The sequence below is a fragment of the Oryza glaberrima genome, chromosome 10 (genome assembly GCF_000147395.1).
Source record: "Oryza glaberrima chromosome 10, OglaRS2, whole genome shotgun sequence".
NCBI lineage: Eukaryota > Viridiplantae > Streptophyta > Magnoliopsida > Poales > Poaceae > Oryza > Oryza glaberrima.
This window is the reverse complement of record NC_068335.1, coordinates 18,604,176-18,620,729: the sequence shown is the minus strand read 5'-3', so window position 1 is coordinate 18,620,729 and position 16,554 is coordinate 18,604,176. Positions and strand designations below refer to the sequence as shown.

Sequence of the window (16,554 nt, the reverse complement as noted above, 5' to 3'; positions counted from 1 at the left end):
AGATCTATTTCTAAAATAAGTTTTTTTTTTCTATTAGTAGAATAAGTTTTCCAAAAGATTGAAAGATGAAAAAAAAATCAGCGCAGAGACCTTCACGCTTTTATCGTCTCGTGATCTGGAAAGTTCAGCTTTCTCCGATGGATTTGGAATATGTTTTGTTTTTTCAGAATTTCTGAATGCCCGGCTTTTCTGTATCAACACAAGCTTGGAATGTGAATAACTGAATCTGGATGCTAGCTGGCTAGAGCGCCGAAAACGTCTAGGTGTCAACTGAATGTTAGTTTTCATTTTACATACAGAATTACACAGGCAGGATAGATACACATTCTGAAAAAACACACTTCTCTTCACTTTTTGCCCGAGAAAACGGCTTGGTTTGTGCCACAGCACAATAACTTCCAACTGTATTTTTACGGTTACCCTATTCCTGCAATTTTCTTTTACAATTGCACGGTAGATGCATACATCCACACACCACTACATATAACAGTAACATATTTACACCTCACGTATACATCTTGTGATCAACGGCACATCATGATCTTACTAAAATCATATTGAAGGCCTATTTACATGTGCATTTCAATTCCGCTAATAAAAACTACACTACTCTCTAGCCAGCTAAAAATGTACCCAAAATATGTTTCTTCATATAGATTCAGCATTCATGAATCCCAAACCGATCGAAGTGAAACACCGTACGTGTTTTCGAGGAAGAGCACTCCCGACATGTCGGTTGGGCTTTGCCGGCTGGTAGATGCAAACAAAAATACCATACGAAATCATGGGGAGGACAGGCTAAAACAAAAAAAAAAGAAAAAAAATGGAGATTTTGGATTGTGTGGTTGTATAGCTGATGTATATTAGTATATGCTGGCTTGATTTGATGGGAAGATTCCTTGTAAGATCTGTGTAACCTTGTTGCCATTTTATTTCCTCAGTGGAAAAAGGAATATTCCTTGTCTCATGGATATGCCCTGTGGTAAAAGCTTCATGAGAGAGTGTGTTTAGCGGTGGACATCTTAGTAATGTCAAAGCCAAATTATTCTTATTACGACTGTACCATCTCCATATATAATTGGTTGATTGGTTGAGTTCAATAAAACTTCTTTTATAAAAAAAATGTTTTGGGATATAACACACATATATGTAGACACATAACATCTTGTATATGTGCCTAATTATAATGTTTTGAGAGCAGGTAGAACTTTTTTTACTACCACTCAATTTCATATTAAATTTAAGTTTTCAAGTTGTATATAAAGATTAAGAAAATGTGACTTTAGAGAAAGTGATTTTTTTAGAGTATTTCCATTTCCACACTTACAGTCCGCCACGATTTACACGCGACGCGTTGACTATGTAAAAACACTGCACGGAAGAATTTGTACTACGTACTTTGGTTTGGCAGCATCGTATGAATGTGAAGTTGGGCTTGAGCTTATCGTGGCACGGAAACATACGGTGGGTACTTAGTGTACAATTAATTAAATATTAGTATGTTTGTTTTCTCAAATAAACTTCTAGACAGTAGTTTTGCACGAGATATATTGTTTAGCAATTCCAAAAAACATAATAACAGAAAATAAAGGAGAAGCCCAACTGAGAAGAACGATACACCTGATAAGCTGGCTATGGTTGCACAACTGCAGCGGCCACGCGCCAAAACGTGAACTTTTGCTATTGGGTACCTACATCCTTAGAGCACATACAGTGAGAAGAAGTGGCGAGCACCCTCAATGCGCCACGTCCTTGCCGCTGCTCCACATTGATTGGTCATGTGCTCTCGCAATGTTTGTACCGTACCGCCTTGCAATGGGCACGATAGCCTGGTTAGGGCAAGGCCACTTGTTGCGGAGCTACACCTCACGAGACATGTTGAGAGCATGAATATCCTCAACGCGCATTTAGAAAGGGATGGGCTCGACATTGAGATTCTGAGCATGGAGGCGGTGGTGGTTGGAGAAGAGGGGAAGTTCTAGTAGTTATGTTGCCATTGCGAAACTCATCTATATGGAAGGTCTTTTAAGTGCTAGTTGTACTTGCACAGTAGTTTTGCGTCCTCAACTATACTAGGATGCCTCTAGTAGTAACATCATAACAAGCCTCACCATGGATAACTCAATAATCTTCTCGCATCATGGACCTCGTCAACTAGAGCCCCTACCAGCTCTGTGCGAGGACCTACAGTCTAGTGACAAACTGACAACTCGATTTACCAAACGATGTCGCCTCAACCTACTTGTCGCCATCTCAATATGCGCTCGCCAATGAGGGAGGACGGTAGAGAGGTCTACTGCTACCATGCTCATTCTTCATGCGTAGACCACCCTGTCAAGCTCCTCGCTCCATCCTGCAACGAGGAGGGTACGATAGCAGAGAGGATGACATGATGGAAAGGGAGGAGAGGACACAACAGCGTGGGAGGATGCTAGAGAGGGCGGTGGCCGGATAAATCACTAGAGAAGGTGGGCAGGGGCAACGGCGGAATAGGATCAAGCAATCAATTAATGGAGTAGATTTTATACTCATTTCAAAATTTTAGGGTGTCTAATGCAAAATTTTGGACTTAGATGTGAGTTTTCTTAAATATGAGGACTAAAATAAAAAACGATAAGGGTTGATTAGAAAAATTAAAGCCACACCTTATTGTGGGAGAGGAGGTAAGCCTCAACCTATATATCACATTATATTACCTCTCCTCTCGGACCGGTCGTCAGGGTGGCCTCCGTCCACTGTTAATGCCCTTACAAAACGCAACGTTGTTGCTTACTGCTTAGAGCAAGTTCAATAGTATAGCCAACTACTAGCTCCAATTCATCTATAGTCAATCTAATAGATCATTCATACAATAGTTACATATTACACTATTAATATCTGGTCCCACCTGTCATACACACCCCGCGTCTTGGAGTCTGTGCTACAGCTGGCTATAAATCTGTAGCCCGCTGCTCTTCTCTCTCCTCATTTAACTTCTTAAAATATATTTACAGCTGATTTATAGCCTGCTATTGTATTTAGCTCTTATGAAGAGGTCTGCAGGCCGGGAATCCTCTGAGCAGTTAGCTTGGGTGCATTGCATATGCAACGAGTTAGCTAACCACAGCCTGTTGGTCTCCTGACAAAGGCACTTCCTCCCCACCACTTCCGTGCCGTTTCCTTCACCAAGACACCAACAATAATGCTCCATCCGAGACTAGGCACAAGTCTTTATTAAAATATCGGAGGTTACGATCGAGCTGACACCGCTAAGATAGGTGTGATGAGAGAGATCCAGAGTCATCAGACAGTGAATCGAGCAAGCAACGCGAGGACACGTACTTACGCACTCCAAATATTAAGGCGATCAGGCGATCAGCAACTGCACTTTGCAAATTCGGCCGATGATAGCGTATGCGTGATCAATTAACGTGTAATTCTTTTACATGTTCGAAAAAAAACTAGATTGCATATGCATGACACCTACACACGTACACGGTACACACGATGGATGGATGGATGGATTGGGCGGCTCACCGAACTGGCCTCCTCTCGCACGCACGCACGAAGGCAGGCAGCCAGCTAGCATCGAGGACGTACGTCCGAGCCGGCGAACGGATCTCTCCCGTGCAGCAAAGGCGTACGTATCTCGTCGCGGCCGGCAAGACGTCCCGGGCTCTCTCTCTCTCTCTCTCGTCTCCAGGGGATCGATCGTCGGTGGAGCACGCACGCACGCACTCATGCACAAGAGTGTGATCACACAATCCTCGGCTCACACATGCTAATTAACAGCTGGTGCACGCATGCGCTAGACGAAGCGGCGTACACTAACACACAAGGCCATGTGTCATGAGTTGGAAACTCATCTCCCATACATGAAAACAGAATATTAACTAGTTATTTTTTAAAATAAATTAATATAATTTTTTAAATCAACTATTCTATCAAATTTTTTTTAAAAAAATATTGTTTAACAGTTTAAAAAACGTGCGCGTGAAAAACGTGTAGAATGAAGTTGGGAACACTGAGTAAAGAACACATCGTGAGAGCCCGAGGTGCTATCAAGCCTAAGCGATCAACAAAGTTTCCGAGTATATCAGTGATCCCACGTCGTAGTTTTTGTAAAAATACGTTTTAGAGTTATCAGTAAACATCATTTGATAGTGGAGATGCTACTGCGGAGCCTAAGCAAGACAAGTTTAACTGCTAGTTCCGTTGTTAGGGTGCCGCATTCTAAATAGGGGTTAGGCCGACCTAATCTCTCATTTATTGTGAGCACGTTTTTAAACGGTCAAACAATATATTTTGTAAAAGAACTTTTTATATAAAATCAAATAAACCTATTTTGAAGTTTATAATAATTAATTATTAATTAATTAATCATATACTAATAATACGATCCCTTTTACGGTACCACTAACTAGCTTAAACCAACAGCTATACAAACACAACTAAGGGCCTCTTCAGATTGTAGCCAAAATAAACCTTACCAAGTTTTATCAATGCTAAAAATTTGGCAAGATAGCAATATTGCCAAAATTTTAATATGATTTCTTTTGTATTGACTAAATTTGGCAACAAACTAAACGTAGACATTTTTTTGGCAACTTTAAAAGAAATGGTATGGTTGAAAATGTCATCAAAGTGAACAAGCCCTAAGTTAGTGAGAGAGTATATCGAAGGAAACCTGGTTGACATATGAGATGATTTGTATTACAGTGTTGCTAGAAAACTTTCAAAAAATTTTTTTGCCCCCAAAACTTTTAGATTTGCAGCAATCGGATCGCCTCGAGATTTATACATGAAAGGGAAAAAATTGCTAGAAATATTTTTTTCATACATATCACACGTAAGATCTCGGTGCTAGCCAATCAAACTAAGCTGAATACAAATTTTATATACTCCTCCGTCCCAAAAAAAAATTTAACCTAGGAGCGGATGTGAACCCTCCTAAGACAACGAGTTATCCATATTCGTTGTTCTAGGAGGGTTCACATTCTCTTCTAGGTTAAGTTTTTTTTGACGGAACGAGTAAGTTATATCGTACTTACAGTGTATATAATATAATTATACTTTAGTTATAGTTATATTTAAAAAGTTTTCTAAAAACAACTGCAACAGTTTTCTAGATACCTCCCATCACGGAAAGATTGGCTTATTGCTCTTCTAACCGGTGTGGCAGCCACGTAGATAATTCAATTTTCTCGATGGGATTACACCGTTTCGCCACTTCCGGCAAGTGTGGGGGAGGGTGCAAATTAACGTGCCGTTGCCGTGTCATATGGACCCACCTGTCACATGATCACTGTGCTGGACACTGATGTCTCTAGAGTCTAGAGTCTATAGGCAGGTGGTGGCAATCTTTTTTTTTTTCATTTGTTTTTTTTTTGGGTGTGGCGTGACAATGCCCACGAGATTTTGTTAATGGGAAGATGGGGTGATGATATCATACCACTAGCCTTTTGTCACTAAGTCCTTCCACTGAATGGGGAGAAGTTGCTGATGAAACAGACAAAGATGACTCTAATGAGACATCGTAGTCAATTTCTTTCCAACTCAACCGCACATATCTATTGCCTGACGTTGGAGTCGAGGACATGAGGATTGAGATATCATCTATAGTACTATATGTGCAGCGTATATCACTTACATATAAGTTTAATGTAAGTTAGACCTATATATCAGTCACATCTGTTAGACATATAGTACTTTCTCCATTTTATAATATAACGATCCGGACATACCGAGGCATGTACATATTCATCGTACTATGTAGTATCCCATTCGATTTTAGATTGTCATATTATGGATGGAGACTGAAGAGAGTAATACTACGGATGATGCGTGTCCATGTTATACACATTGTATTATTTATTAAGTGATTCTTGAATTATGGCTTGTTTCAATAGATGGAGCAATTCTTTCGAACTATAGTACTCTAGTGGGACGATTGAATTGAAATCCATATCCGAAATTTTCTTCTTGAGCAATCAACGGAAGGCTGAGAAGAACCCCTGCTTATCATCGATTCTGTGGTACTCACACAGTGGATAAACAGGCGTCGTTAGAGGTTTTTTCTCCAAATTAAGGTCAGAAGATGTCTAAACAATCCCTTAAAAAAATGATAAAATGAAAATGGCCATTAGCCAATCAGTAAGGTGTCCATGTGTTGAGCTCCTTGCTGGGAATCTTATAATTTTGGTGTAAGTACAGAACCAACTCAACAGATTTGTACGATGACGCTGAGATTCGTTAACATGCCAAGATTCTGATTCTCTTTAGGCAGCGAGCTTAGCAATTGTACTCATATATAGGCAAAGAGATTCCTTTCAGATTCTTGCTCTTGCTTAAGCCAACTAAACACGTACCCAATGGAGAAATGCCTCAACGAGTCAGTCGAAAGCGATCAACGGAGAAACCACACACTATCAGCTATACATATCAACGCATGGTGATCATGTAACTATCACCAAAAGAGCCAAACAAACGGCCTTTGTTTTCTTTACCCTTTTTGCAGAGATAATTCGCCATAGATCACTCGGCGACAGCGAAAAACGATGTCCATGAATGTGTGAGTTTTCTTCTGAAATTTCTTCATGTCCATGCCACGCCGGCCTCTGCACGAGTGAAGACCAAGGGCAGCAAAAAGAACAACTCATTCAGGATGTGATGCCACATGGTGTTGATGGGAAGAATATGGGTGATTAGTCGCTGACTGGACGGACAGACCGCTTTGTCAACAACAAATCAACCAAAAGCTTCACATGGCTTTGAATCGAAGCGGACCATGGCGTAGGGAGAGAAAACAAAGAACTTAAACCCGCGCGGCCTCATGTATCATGCATGATTGTTACAAAAATGATCTAAAAACTACTAAAAACAATGACATATGGTGTCAAGAGCAACCACCATCATGTAAAAAGACGACAGCTACTTCTAAGAGGAGTTGCAAACGTATGTTTTGGCAAGGAGCTAGGATTGATGGAAAAAAAAATCAATCAGTCAATCAAACAAGCTGAAGATTCAGGTTTGCATACCAGATTGCTTGCAATTTCAAAATCAAGTCTGAACAGCTCTGCAGGATGGTAATCCTATATACCTATACAAGTGATCCCCACTAACTGCAGTTATTACCAATTCTCTGCACTGTGGTTGATACACGTCATCCAAAAAGATAGCAGCCGTTGGACGAAATCTCAATGGTATGATATCAATGCATATGTTATCCTGGTGAGAACACCCAAGTATTACACACGAAAAGCCCATTTGACAGCCCAACAACCCAACCTTTTGCCTTCCCCAAGCTGTTCGCTCCCCTTCCCCACGTAGATGCGGCGCCGCATGGTTCCCCTTCCCCTGCGCTGCTTCCCTTCCACCCGCTCAACTCCCTCCCTCCCTCCCCGTGCGTCGGTTCCCTTACCTGGCCAGCAGTACACCAGGGAGCTCCTGTGGCTCCCTGGTGAGTATTTTACTGCTAATCCGTTTTTTAATTCCTGTAATTGACGGTTAAGGTGAGAGGCCAAACTTCTTGGATTTCTTTTAAGGTGTGCATCTGCCCTCAACCCTTCCCTCTCCTCTTTTGTACCACCGATCATGTCCTTCTTTGCAGGTGCCCTCCCCCCTTTCTCTCTCTCATACGTTGCTTTGTTTACACTTTACACTGCTCGATTTGATATTTGTTTCAATTTTCTTACCGTTTCCATAATTGCTTTGTAGGTTTGCAGATATATATATCATGATGTTCAATTTTATGGAATGGCGTTGGTTGGAAATATTTTCAGATGTCCCTGTCATATGTTAAACGGAATGGCTGAATGATGATCATATTATAAGGATGGATCTTTCTATATCCTTCAACCCTGTTGTTGTCATCAAATGGTGGCTTTTTCATGTTAAGAGCGAATTCAAGGTGGACTGGTGTTTTTTCATAATTCGTAAGAGCTGGTAATTATCACCTCAAATTTGTTCATTTTTATGTTGGTTTCTTAATCGTATTGAAATAGTTAAATTTTACTTATACCTTCACACTATCATCTTTGAGTCACTTTGTCTCATGTGACCATGACCTTTGATTATAGAAGGTCACCAACGGTCAATGGTGGCCTGATTGAGTTTGCAGTTTTATGTATATGTATATATCACCAACAAAAATGTCGTTACAATGAAACAGATGGATGGTTGGTTCAGTATATTTCTTTTTTTAACAAAGAATTAATAGTTCAGTTTTACCCGAGTGTCAGATTTATTACTCAATACAATTCTTATAAAAAAATCCTTTAGTTAATTGTCTTGCGCACTGCACATACTACCAACATTTGGCAATTTATATTGGTATTTCCTTTGTATTCACACCACAATAATTCGTGTAGTTGCTACTGTCTAATTTGTTATACTCCGATGCAGAGTTCTTTTATTACTTTCAGTTCAGTCTAGGACCAATAATAAGTTCAGAACTTCATATTACTGACTTGGTCTTTTCTACAATGAAATGCACACTATGGGATATTTTGATTATCAGATTATGGACATAATTTTTTATCTAATGTTATATTTTATTTTCCTATTACTATTTACTAGAATATGCAAGGGAAAGAGGAATCAATAATTAAAATATTGATATGGCAACTTGCTTCTTGCTGGTGAATAAACACTTGAACAATTCTAGCAGCTAACTTAGGTGCGGTCAATCACAGAATCTTTGTTATTGATCCTATAGTTTCTTGCAAATATTCCTAATTGATTGTGTTGTAAGCCTAAAGATTGTATTTACTTTTTATTTAATTCAGTATGCCTTTCATGCTATACTGCGCAAATTGTGTTGTAAGCCTAAAATTCTATTCACTTTTTTTTTAATTCAGTATGCCTTTCATGCTATACTGTGCACCACTAAAAAGCACGTCATAGTTTAGATTTTAATAGTACCGTGACGAGCAGAACTGTTGCACGTTGCATTCGTTTTGCATAGCAACAAAACAAGCATGTGGTTTCTGTTAGTCTATTGATTTATTTTTTTTGTCTTTTGTCTCTGCTAATGTTTTATTTGTTGCTCCCATGTCTCAAAATAGATGTCCTCTTATAGTAGGTTCAATCAAGTGATGCTCACGCAACTAATATTTTTATTTCCTAATTCTCTATATCTGTACAATTTCACTCTTTTTCGATATGATTTAAATTATGTTCTCCAGTTAAATTGGATGGTTTATGGGTCGCATTTAACTTTGTCCATATTTTCAGTATTATGCATCACATGAATGCAATATATACTGATGTATGCTATATATGATATCTAACTGATATAGTTCTTAAAGGTACAAATATGATTTATCTTTATATTTTTCTCAATGAATCCTTTGCAATCCCGTAGCAACGCGCGGGGTATCATCTAGTTATGTTAATATGAAACGCCTTTTGTTGTTTACTATCTTCTCATTAAAATATAATGCATTAACTAAAGGTCAGAACCTAAAGAGTGGCAATAAGATAGCAATACAAAACAATACATACATAACTTACAGATTAATATAAGAGTAAAATACTGCCAGCATTCATTTCATATTGCAATCTGATGTCAGCGGTTCACTGCTGCTGACATTTAAAATTTTCTTTCAATCATAGCAAGTTCTCCAGAAATGATATGAATCATGATTCTTCTCAACCCATAAAACGCTAAATTTATTGTCATTTAGCCTAATCATTAGTTCAAGCTCAACTTGAGTGATGTGTGCCAAGGAAAATCAGGCATCTCATGAAAGCAAAAGGCAAAATGGCCAAATGCTAAACATCGCGGATCCTACCACTATTGCATAATTTCAAATAACCATACGAGAAGACAAATCCACACAGCACCAAGACGCCATGACATGCATAGAAGAACGCAAGTTCCTATATAAGCAGTTATGTAGCGATCTATAGACAAATACTCAAATTCATGAGCCAGTTGGTTTGCACTTGCTTGCCACAAGGACAATGAAAGAAATTGGTCAGTAATACGCGTTATGCAATCCTACGTACCTAGTGGACTTCTCCAGCAAGGATCTTATCTGTTTCTTCATCAGCCTCGACGCCATCTTTTTTCATACGATCAAGCAAGTCTGACGCTGGTTCTCCTGCATTGACATATGTCTTCAGTAACCCATAGTAAACATCCCTTGTCAGAGGAACCAATCTCTGTAATAAGCTTGCCATCTCCTCAGCTGCTTCTACATTCTTTTGCTCCGCGAAATAGTTTATGCTCATCAGCACATTTGCCAGGTCAGGTTTCCATTCATTACTTGCAGAAGCAAGTGCCTTCTTTGTGAGATCTGACGCCTTTGATGCCTGACCAACCTTGAAATATCCACCAGCCAACTTATACCAAGTATTGGAAAAAGGTGTCCTCCCTTTCTTGATGAATTGATCAACAAGAGCTTCTGCCTTCTCCATAAGACCTTCTTTGCAGTAAGCAGTAAGCAGTATGTTGATTAATCGGGAATCATGGTAAACATGCTTACTTTCCCACTCTTCATATGCTTTCTCAGCCCCAACAATGTCATTCATCTTAAGTAGGACACTTATCCTGCACATGTACATTGTGTTGCATGCCGATGCCGGAACTTTGGATCTATAGACATCCCAGATACGGTCCACCTCACTGTCCATCTGTAAATCGGCATACATGGTTAGCAAAAACCCATAAGCGACCCTACCATCCTTCCTCGCAGTAATCCTCTTTTCTGATTCTTGAAAAGCCTGCAAGGCCCTTTCTTGCATCCCAGCTTTCATGAAAACCTTGCCTACAATGGCAAATGAGTGCCAACTCATAAGATTATTACACAATGCCTTCTCGAGAACCTTTTCAATCGCCTCAACATCTTCCACATCCGCGTATGCTGACACCAGATTGTCAATAGTGAAAATATCAGGCACAATACCACCCTCTTCCATAGCCTTATACATGGAGTGCACCCTCTCAACCTGCCCGATTTGCGAATAAAGATTCATCATCGCATTGTAAGCATAAGAATTGGCCATCCCCATGCCCCGCATATTCTCGAAGAGCTCCTCCGCCATCTCGACGCGCTCGGCCTCCGCGTAGCATCTCAGAAGGGAGCCGTAGCACTGCAGTTCCCTCAGCTGATTCGGCACAGCGTCGAAGTACTCCACGGCCTTGTCGAGGCCATGGACCTTGCTGATCAGCTCCAGCCGGTACGCGACGTCGCCGGGGGATAGGTGGAGGTGCCGCCGCTCGGTCATCCACATGGAAAGCTGCAAAAAAAAAAAAACCACCAAATTGCATGATCAGATGCGGCGATGGGGGTGGGCATCAAGGATGAGGAGTTCGTCGCGCACCTCGAGCGCCTGGGAGAAGCGGCGGCGACGGCGCAGGTACTTGACGAGGGACTGGAGCTCGGGCTTCGAGACGGGGCGTTCCTCGGCGAGCCACCACTGCTCCAGGACGGGGGCCAGCGGGATGCGCGGGTCGGCGCCCGCGACCCGCCGGAAGAGGGAGTCCTCGCCCTGAAGGCGCGGCGGCGGCGGAGGAGGAGGAGGTGGAGGCGAGGGGGAGACGGTCTCCTCGGCGGACACGGAGAGGCCGCGGCGACGGCGGAGGAGGCCGCCACGGAGGTGGAGGAGGAGTCCCCGCCGGTGCAGCAGCATGGTGGTCGCCGCCGGCGATCGCGCGGCGGCGGATGCGAGGGTTTTGGGGGGAGGAAGGAGAGAGTGGCCCGAAATGAGCGTCTCGTGATGTGTAAAGAATGGGCTGAAGATTCGCAGAAGTAGATCAGCAAGGCCCATTCCACAGTCCTGTTTCGGCCCAATATTTATGGGCCATATGTGGATCACACTAGCGTTTTGGCCCATATTAAATGGGCTTGGAACAGGCCGCATTGGATGACAATCCCATTTTGGCCCAAATAAAATGGGCCAAACGTGAATCGTTATAACGTTCCGGACCAACTTAAAGAAACAGTACAGTTTTTGCTTAGACAGAGCCAAACGAACAGTACGTACATTCTTTTAGCTTTAGATTTTTTTTATCACAATGCCACTACGAACCATCAGAATCAAATGTCATTCTGCCACTGAAAAGATAAAGGGTAATTTGCTGTTGTGCCACTGAATGAACCACCGTGACAACTCATCCACCATTTGCAGCAGCAATGGGTTCCCAATTTCCCAAATCCATTACGCGACCGTGGCAATCAGGAAGGTTTACAAAACCGTGCGGTTATCACACCGTAATCTTATTAGTCTTTAAAATCACGCTATACCTCATGGTAACCATACAGTTTTTACAATAACCACGTGGTTATCACAGTAACTGTCAAACCGTAAAACCATGTGGTTATAGTGGTAAATGCCAAATTGGGAAGTAATCATAACCCTTTCCAAAATGGTTTGATAAACCCGATCAGGATATAGCAGCCACGGAAATGAAGGGCTGATAACTGCGGGCCCACCACCGGAGTCCAAGAAGCGGAGGATCACCGGTGAGTTCGTTTGCCTCGAGGTGCACGCGCGTTTTCCACCATTGCTATGCACAAGCGTTTTTGGTAGTAACAAGTACAACAATACTAGCAGTACTCATATTAAAAAAAATCTTCATCTGATATCAGCGCTGCTGCCATTTAATTTTTTTCTTTCTAACTTAGCAAATCGTTCAGAAAATGATACGTATCATGATTCTACCCAGGACTCCCTTCGTCCCATAAAAAACCAACCTAGTACTGGATGTGACACATTCTAATACTACGAATCTGGACATACATCTGTCCAGATTCATTGTATTAGAATGTGTCACATCCAGTCATAGGTTCGTTTTTTTTGGGACGGATGGAATAGACTCTGAACTGAACTGATTGACATTTTAGACTGATCATTCATTCAAGCTAATGATGAGTGATGCGTGCCTAGGAAAACCAGGCCTTCTCTAAAAACAAAAGGTAAAATGCTAAACATCTCAGATCCTACCACTACTGCATAATTTTACATAACCATACGGCAAAGACATATCCGCACAGCACAATGACACCATCACATCACATGCATAGAAGAATGGCAAGTTCCTATATAAGCAGTTGTACAGAGGTTTATAATCAAATACTCAAATCCACGGGCCAGTGGGTTTGCACTTGCTTGCCCCAGAAACAAGAAAAAAGACACAAAATAAGTAACTAAAAGGAATAATTGGTCAGTGATATGTTTTATCCAATCCTGCGTACCTAGTGGACTTCTCCGGCAAGGATTTTCTCTGTTTCCTCATCAGCCTCCATGCCATCTTTTTTCATACGATCAAGCAAGTCTGACACTGGTTTTCCTGCATTGACATATGTCTTCAGTAACCCATGGTAAATGTCCCTTGTTGGAGTAATCAATCTCTGTAATAAGCTTGCCATCTCCTCAGCTGCTTCGACATTCTTTTGCTCCGCGAAATAGTTCAGGCTCATCAGCACATTCGTCAGGTCAGGTGTCCATTCATTACTAGCAGAAGCAAGTGCTTTCTTTGTGAGATCTGCTGCCTTTGACGCCTGACCAACCTTGAAATATCCACCAGCCAACTTATACCAAGTATTGCCAAAAGGCGTCCTCCCTTTCTTGACGAATTGATCTACAAGAGCTTCTGCCTTCTCCATAAGACCTTCTTTGCAGTAAGCAGTGAGCAGTAAGTTGATTAACCGGGAATCATGGTAAACATGCTTACTTTCCCACTCTTCATATGCTTTCTCAGCCCTAACAATGTCATTCATCTTAAGTAGGACACTTATCCTGCACATGTACATTGAGTTGCAAGCCGATGCTGGCACTTTGGATTTATAGACATCCCAGATTCGGTCCACCTCACTATTCATCCCTAGATCGGCATACATGGTGAGCAAAAACCCATATGCGACCCTATTACTCTTCTTAGCAATCTTCTTCTCTGATTCTTGAAAAGCCTGCAAGGCCCTCTCTTCCATCCCAGATTGCATGAGAACCTTGCCTATAGTGGCGTATGAGTGCCAGGTCATAAGATCATTGCACGAATCGGCCTTCTCGAGAACCTTTTCAATCGCCTCAATATCTTCAGCAACCACATACGCTGCCACTAGAGTATCAGTAGTGAACACATCAGCAACAATACCACTCTCTTCCATAGTACGATGCATGGAGTGCACCCTCTCAACCTGCCCATCCTGCAAATAAAGCCTCATCATCACATTGTAAGCATAAGAGCTGGCCATCCCCATGCCCCGCATCTTCTCGAAGAGCTCCTCCGCCTTCTCCACGCACTTGGCCTCGGCGTAGCATTTGAGCAGCGAGCCATAGCACTGCTGCTGCTTCAGCTGATCCGGCATGCTGTCGAAGTACTCCACGGCCCTGTCTAGGCCATGGACCTTGGTGATCAGCTCCAGCCGATACGCGACGTCGCCGGGGGATAGATGGAGGTGCAGCCGCTCGGTCATCCACATGGAAAGCTGCAAGAGAAAAGAAAAGAAAACAAAATCGAATGATGCGGCGACGGAAGTGGTGAACAAGGGGATTCGTAGATTCGTCGTTCGTCCCGCACCTGGAGCGCCTGAGAGAAGCGGCGGCGGCGGCAGAGATACTTGATGATGGACTGGATCTCGAGCTTCGCGATAGGGCGTTCCTCGGCGAGGCACCACTGCTCCAGGACGGGGGAAAGCGGGAGGCGCGGGTCCGCGGCGGCCGCGACCCGGCGGAAGAGGGAGTCCTTCTTGCGCCGCGGCGGAGGAGGCGAGGGAGAGGCTCTCTCCTCGGCGGCCACGGAGCCCTCCTGCGGTTTCCCCGGCGAGGGCGAGGCCGTTTCCTCGTCATCCACGGAGTCCTCCTGCGGTTGCCGCGGCGGCGGAGGAGGCGGCGACGGGGAGACGGATTCCTCGACCGCCACTGATAGGCGGCGGAGGAGGCCGCCGCCGCCGCGGAGGAGGAGGAGGAGACCACGGCGGTGCAGCAGCATGGTGGGGGGGCGGCGTCGGCGCTCCGGCGAAGTCGGGGCGAGGGTTTTGGGAGGGGAGAGGGGAAGGAAATCGCAAAAAAAAAAAAAAAAAAAAAGGCGTCTATAGCAACGCGTAATGGGCAAGCCCAGCTGCGGTAGCAGCGGATCAGCGAGGCCCATCTAGCCCAATCAAATATAGCTCGCGCGTGAACCGCAATCCCCCTGTCTCCTCCCCTGCGCGCGGCACAAGCCCATCACCGCCACCACCTACTCTTCTCCTCACAAGGGCTGCTTTCGTTGACAGGAGAAAGGGGTGACTGTGACTCGTTTTTTATAAAAATTTTCTATAGAAAAGTTGCTTTAAAAAATCATATTAATTTTAAAAGTTTAAAATAGTTAATACTCAATTAATCATGCGCTAATGGCTCACCTCGTTTTGCGTATCTTCTCAATCCCTTCTACCTCGAACACAGCCAAGGTCACCATAGGAATCCTAGCGGCAAGATTCTCCCGGATCCAAAACGGCAGCGGAGCATGGGCTGCAGCTTTAACGGCGCTGACCGTGGCCACTGCATCATCGGCGACTGCCCAAAACACGATGGCCCACGCTGTCACTGGCACGACGTTGGCCAGGTACACGCTCGCAAGTCGCAACCCCGGCATCATCGACGGCTTCAACGTGCCGGTGAGCTTTCAGCCAACCAAAAATGTCGCTCGCTGCACTAAGATACGCTGACTGACGTGCGCCGTCGAGATCAGCCGGAGACGGGGGGTTGCGACAACACATGCTACAAGTTCAGCAGCGTACGACACCTACTGTAGCTGGCCTGCCAGGGGCAGTGCGAGCACCCACCGACCAAATACTCGAGGTTCTTCAGGGACTAGTTCCCTATCCCATGAAACGTGAAAATTCACATCCTCTACCATAATGGTACTACCACTACAACCACTGACGTGTGGAGTAATAAGAGGATGGAACCCCCATGTCAGTGACTATAATGGTAGTGACATTATGGTAAAGGAGGGATGATCAGAGCAGCATCTTCACCTCCACTGCCGGAACCAACTGCCATATCAGTTGCCCATCTCCAAGGTTAGACATTACTACATCACAGCTCCTTCTCTGGAGCAAAACATGGGTATTCTTGAATGATGTTTTGAATATTAGTTATGCTGCAAAGTACAACTTGCTTCCTAAATCGAAATTTTAATTGGATATTGAAACTTTTGCTGCTGTTTAATGTAATAAAACTTGTAAATCATGTTAAACTATATACTTTTCAACATGTACAATTAAAAGCATTCCTTTGCTGATGCATGATTTCAGTTCAGTTCATAACATAATTTTACATTTTGTTGGTGGTTTATGAATGCAAAGCATATTAAGAGAGCACAAATGAGATTGTCAGGCAACAGGGTAAGTATGTGCTTGGTGCTCCTAAATTGCATCAGAAAATATATTAGGAAGTATGATTGTATGAATCTTTCATCCTCATTAAGAGAAAGTACTACTTCCATTTTCAACATGAGTCATTTTTTCTGCTCATTTCAACGATTTCACCATTGAATGATTGAAATCAGTTGATGATGTACAAAAATAATATTCCCCAACTACAGAAGGAGTAACCTGAAATCATGCCCTTACTCCAGGTGTTTAA

General features: G+C 43.0%; 2 protein-coding genes across 2 annotated transcripts; both read right to left on the bottom strand.

Annotated features, from left to right (window-relative positions):
• Positions 1–8,666: 8,666 nt before the first annotated feature.
• Positions 8,667–11,616, bottom strand: LOC127786443 (pentatricopeptide repeat-containing protein At2g20710, mitochondrial-like). The gene is made up of 2 exons (XM_052313850.1): positions 11,308–11,616; positions 8,667–11,223 (listed from the first exon to the last, which is right to left on the bottom strand). The coding sequence occupies exons 1-2, from the start codon at positions 11,614–11,616 to the stop codon at positions 9,991–9,993; spliced, it is 1,542 nt and encodes a 513-aa protein (XP_052169810.1). The 3' UTR covers positions 8,667–9,990.
• A 1,391-nt stretch (positions 11,617–13,007) lies between these two features.
• LOC127786441 (pentatricopeptide repeat-containing protein At2g20710, mitochondrial-like) lies at positions 13,008–14,993 on the bottom strand. Its single transcript, XM_052313849.1, has 2 exons — positions 14,507–14,993; positions 13,008–14,414 (listed from the first exon to the last, which is right to left on the bottom strand). Exons 1-2 carry the CDS (start codon positions 14,915–14,917, stop codon positions 13,182–13,184), a joined length of 1,644 nt encoding a protein of 547 aa, XP_052169809.1. The 5' UTR covers positions 14,918–14,993; the 3' UTR covers positions 13,008–13,181.
• Between the last annotated feature and the right edge of the window lie 1,561 nt (positions 14,994–16,554).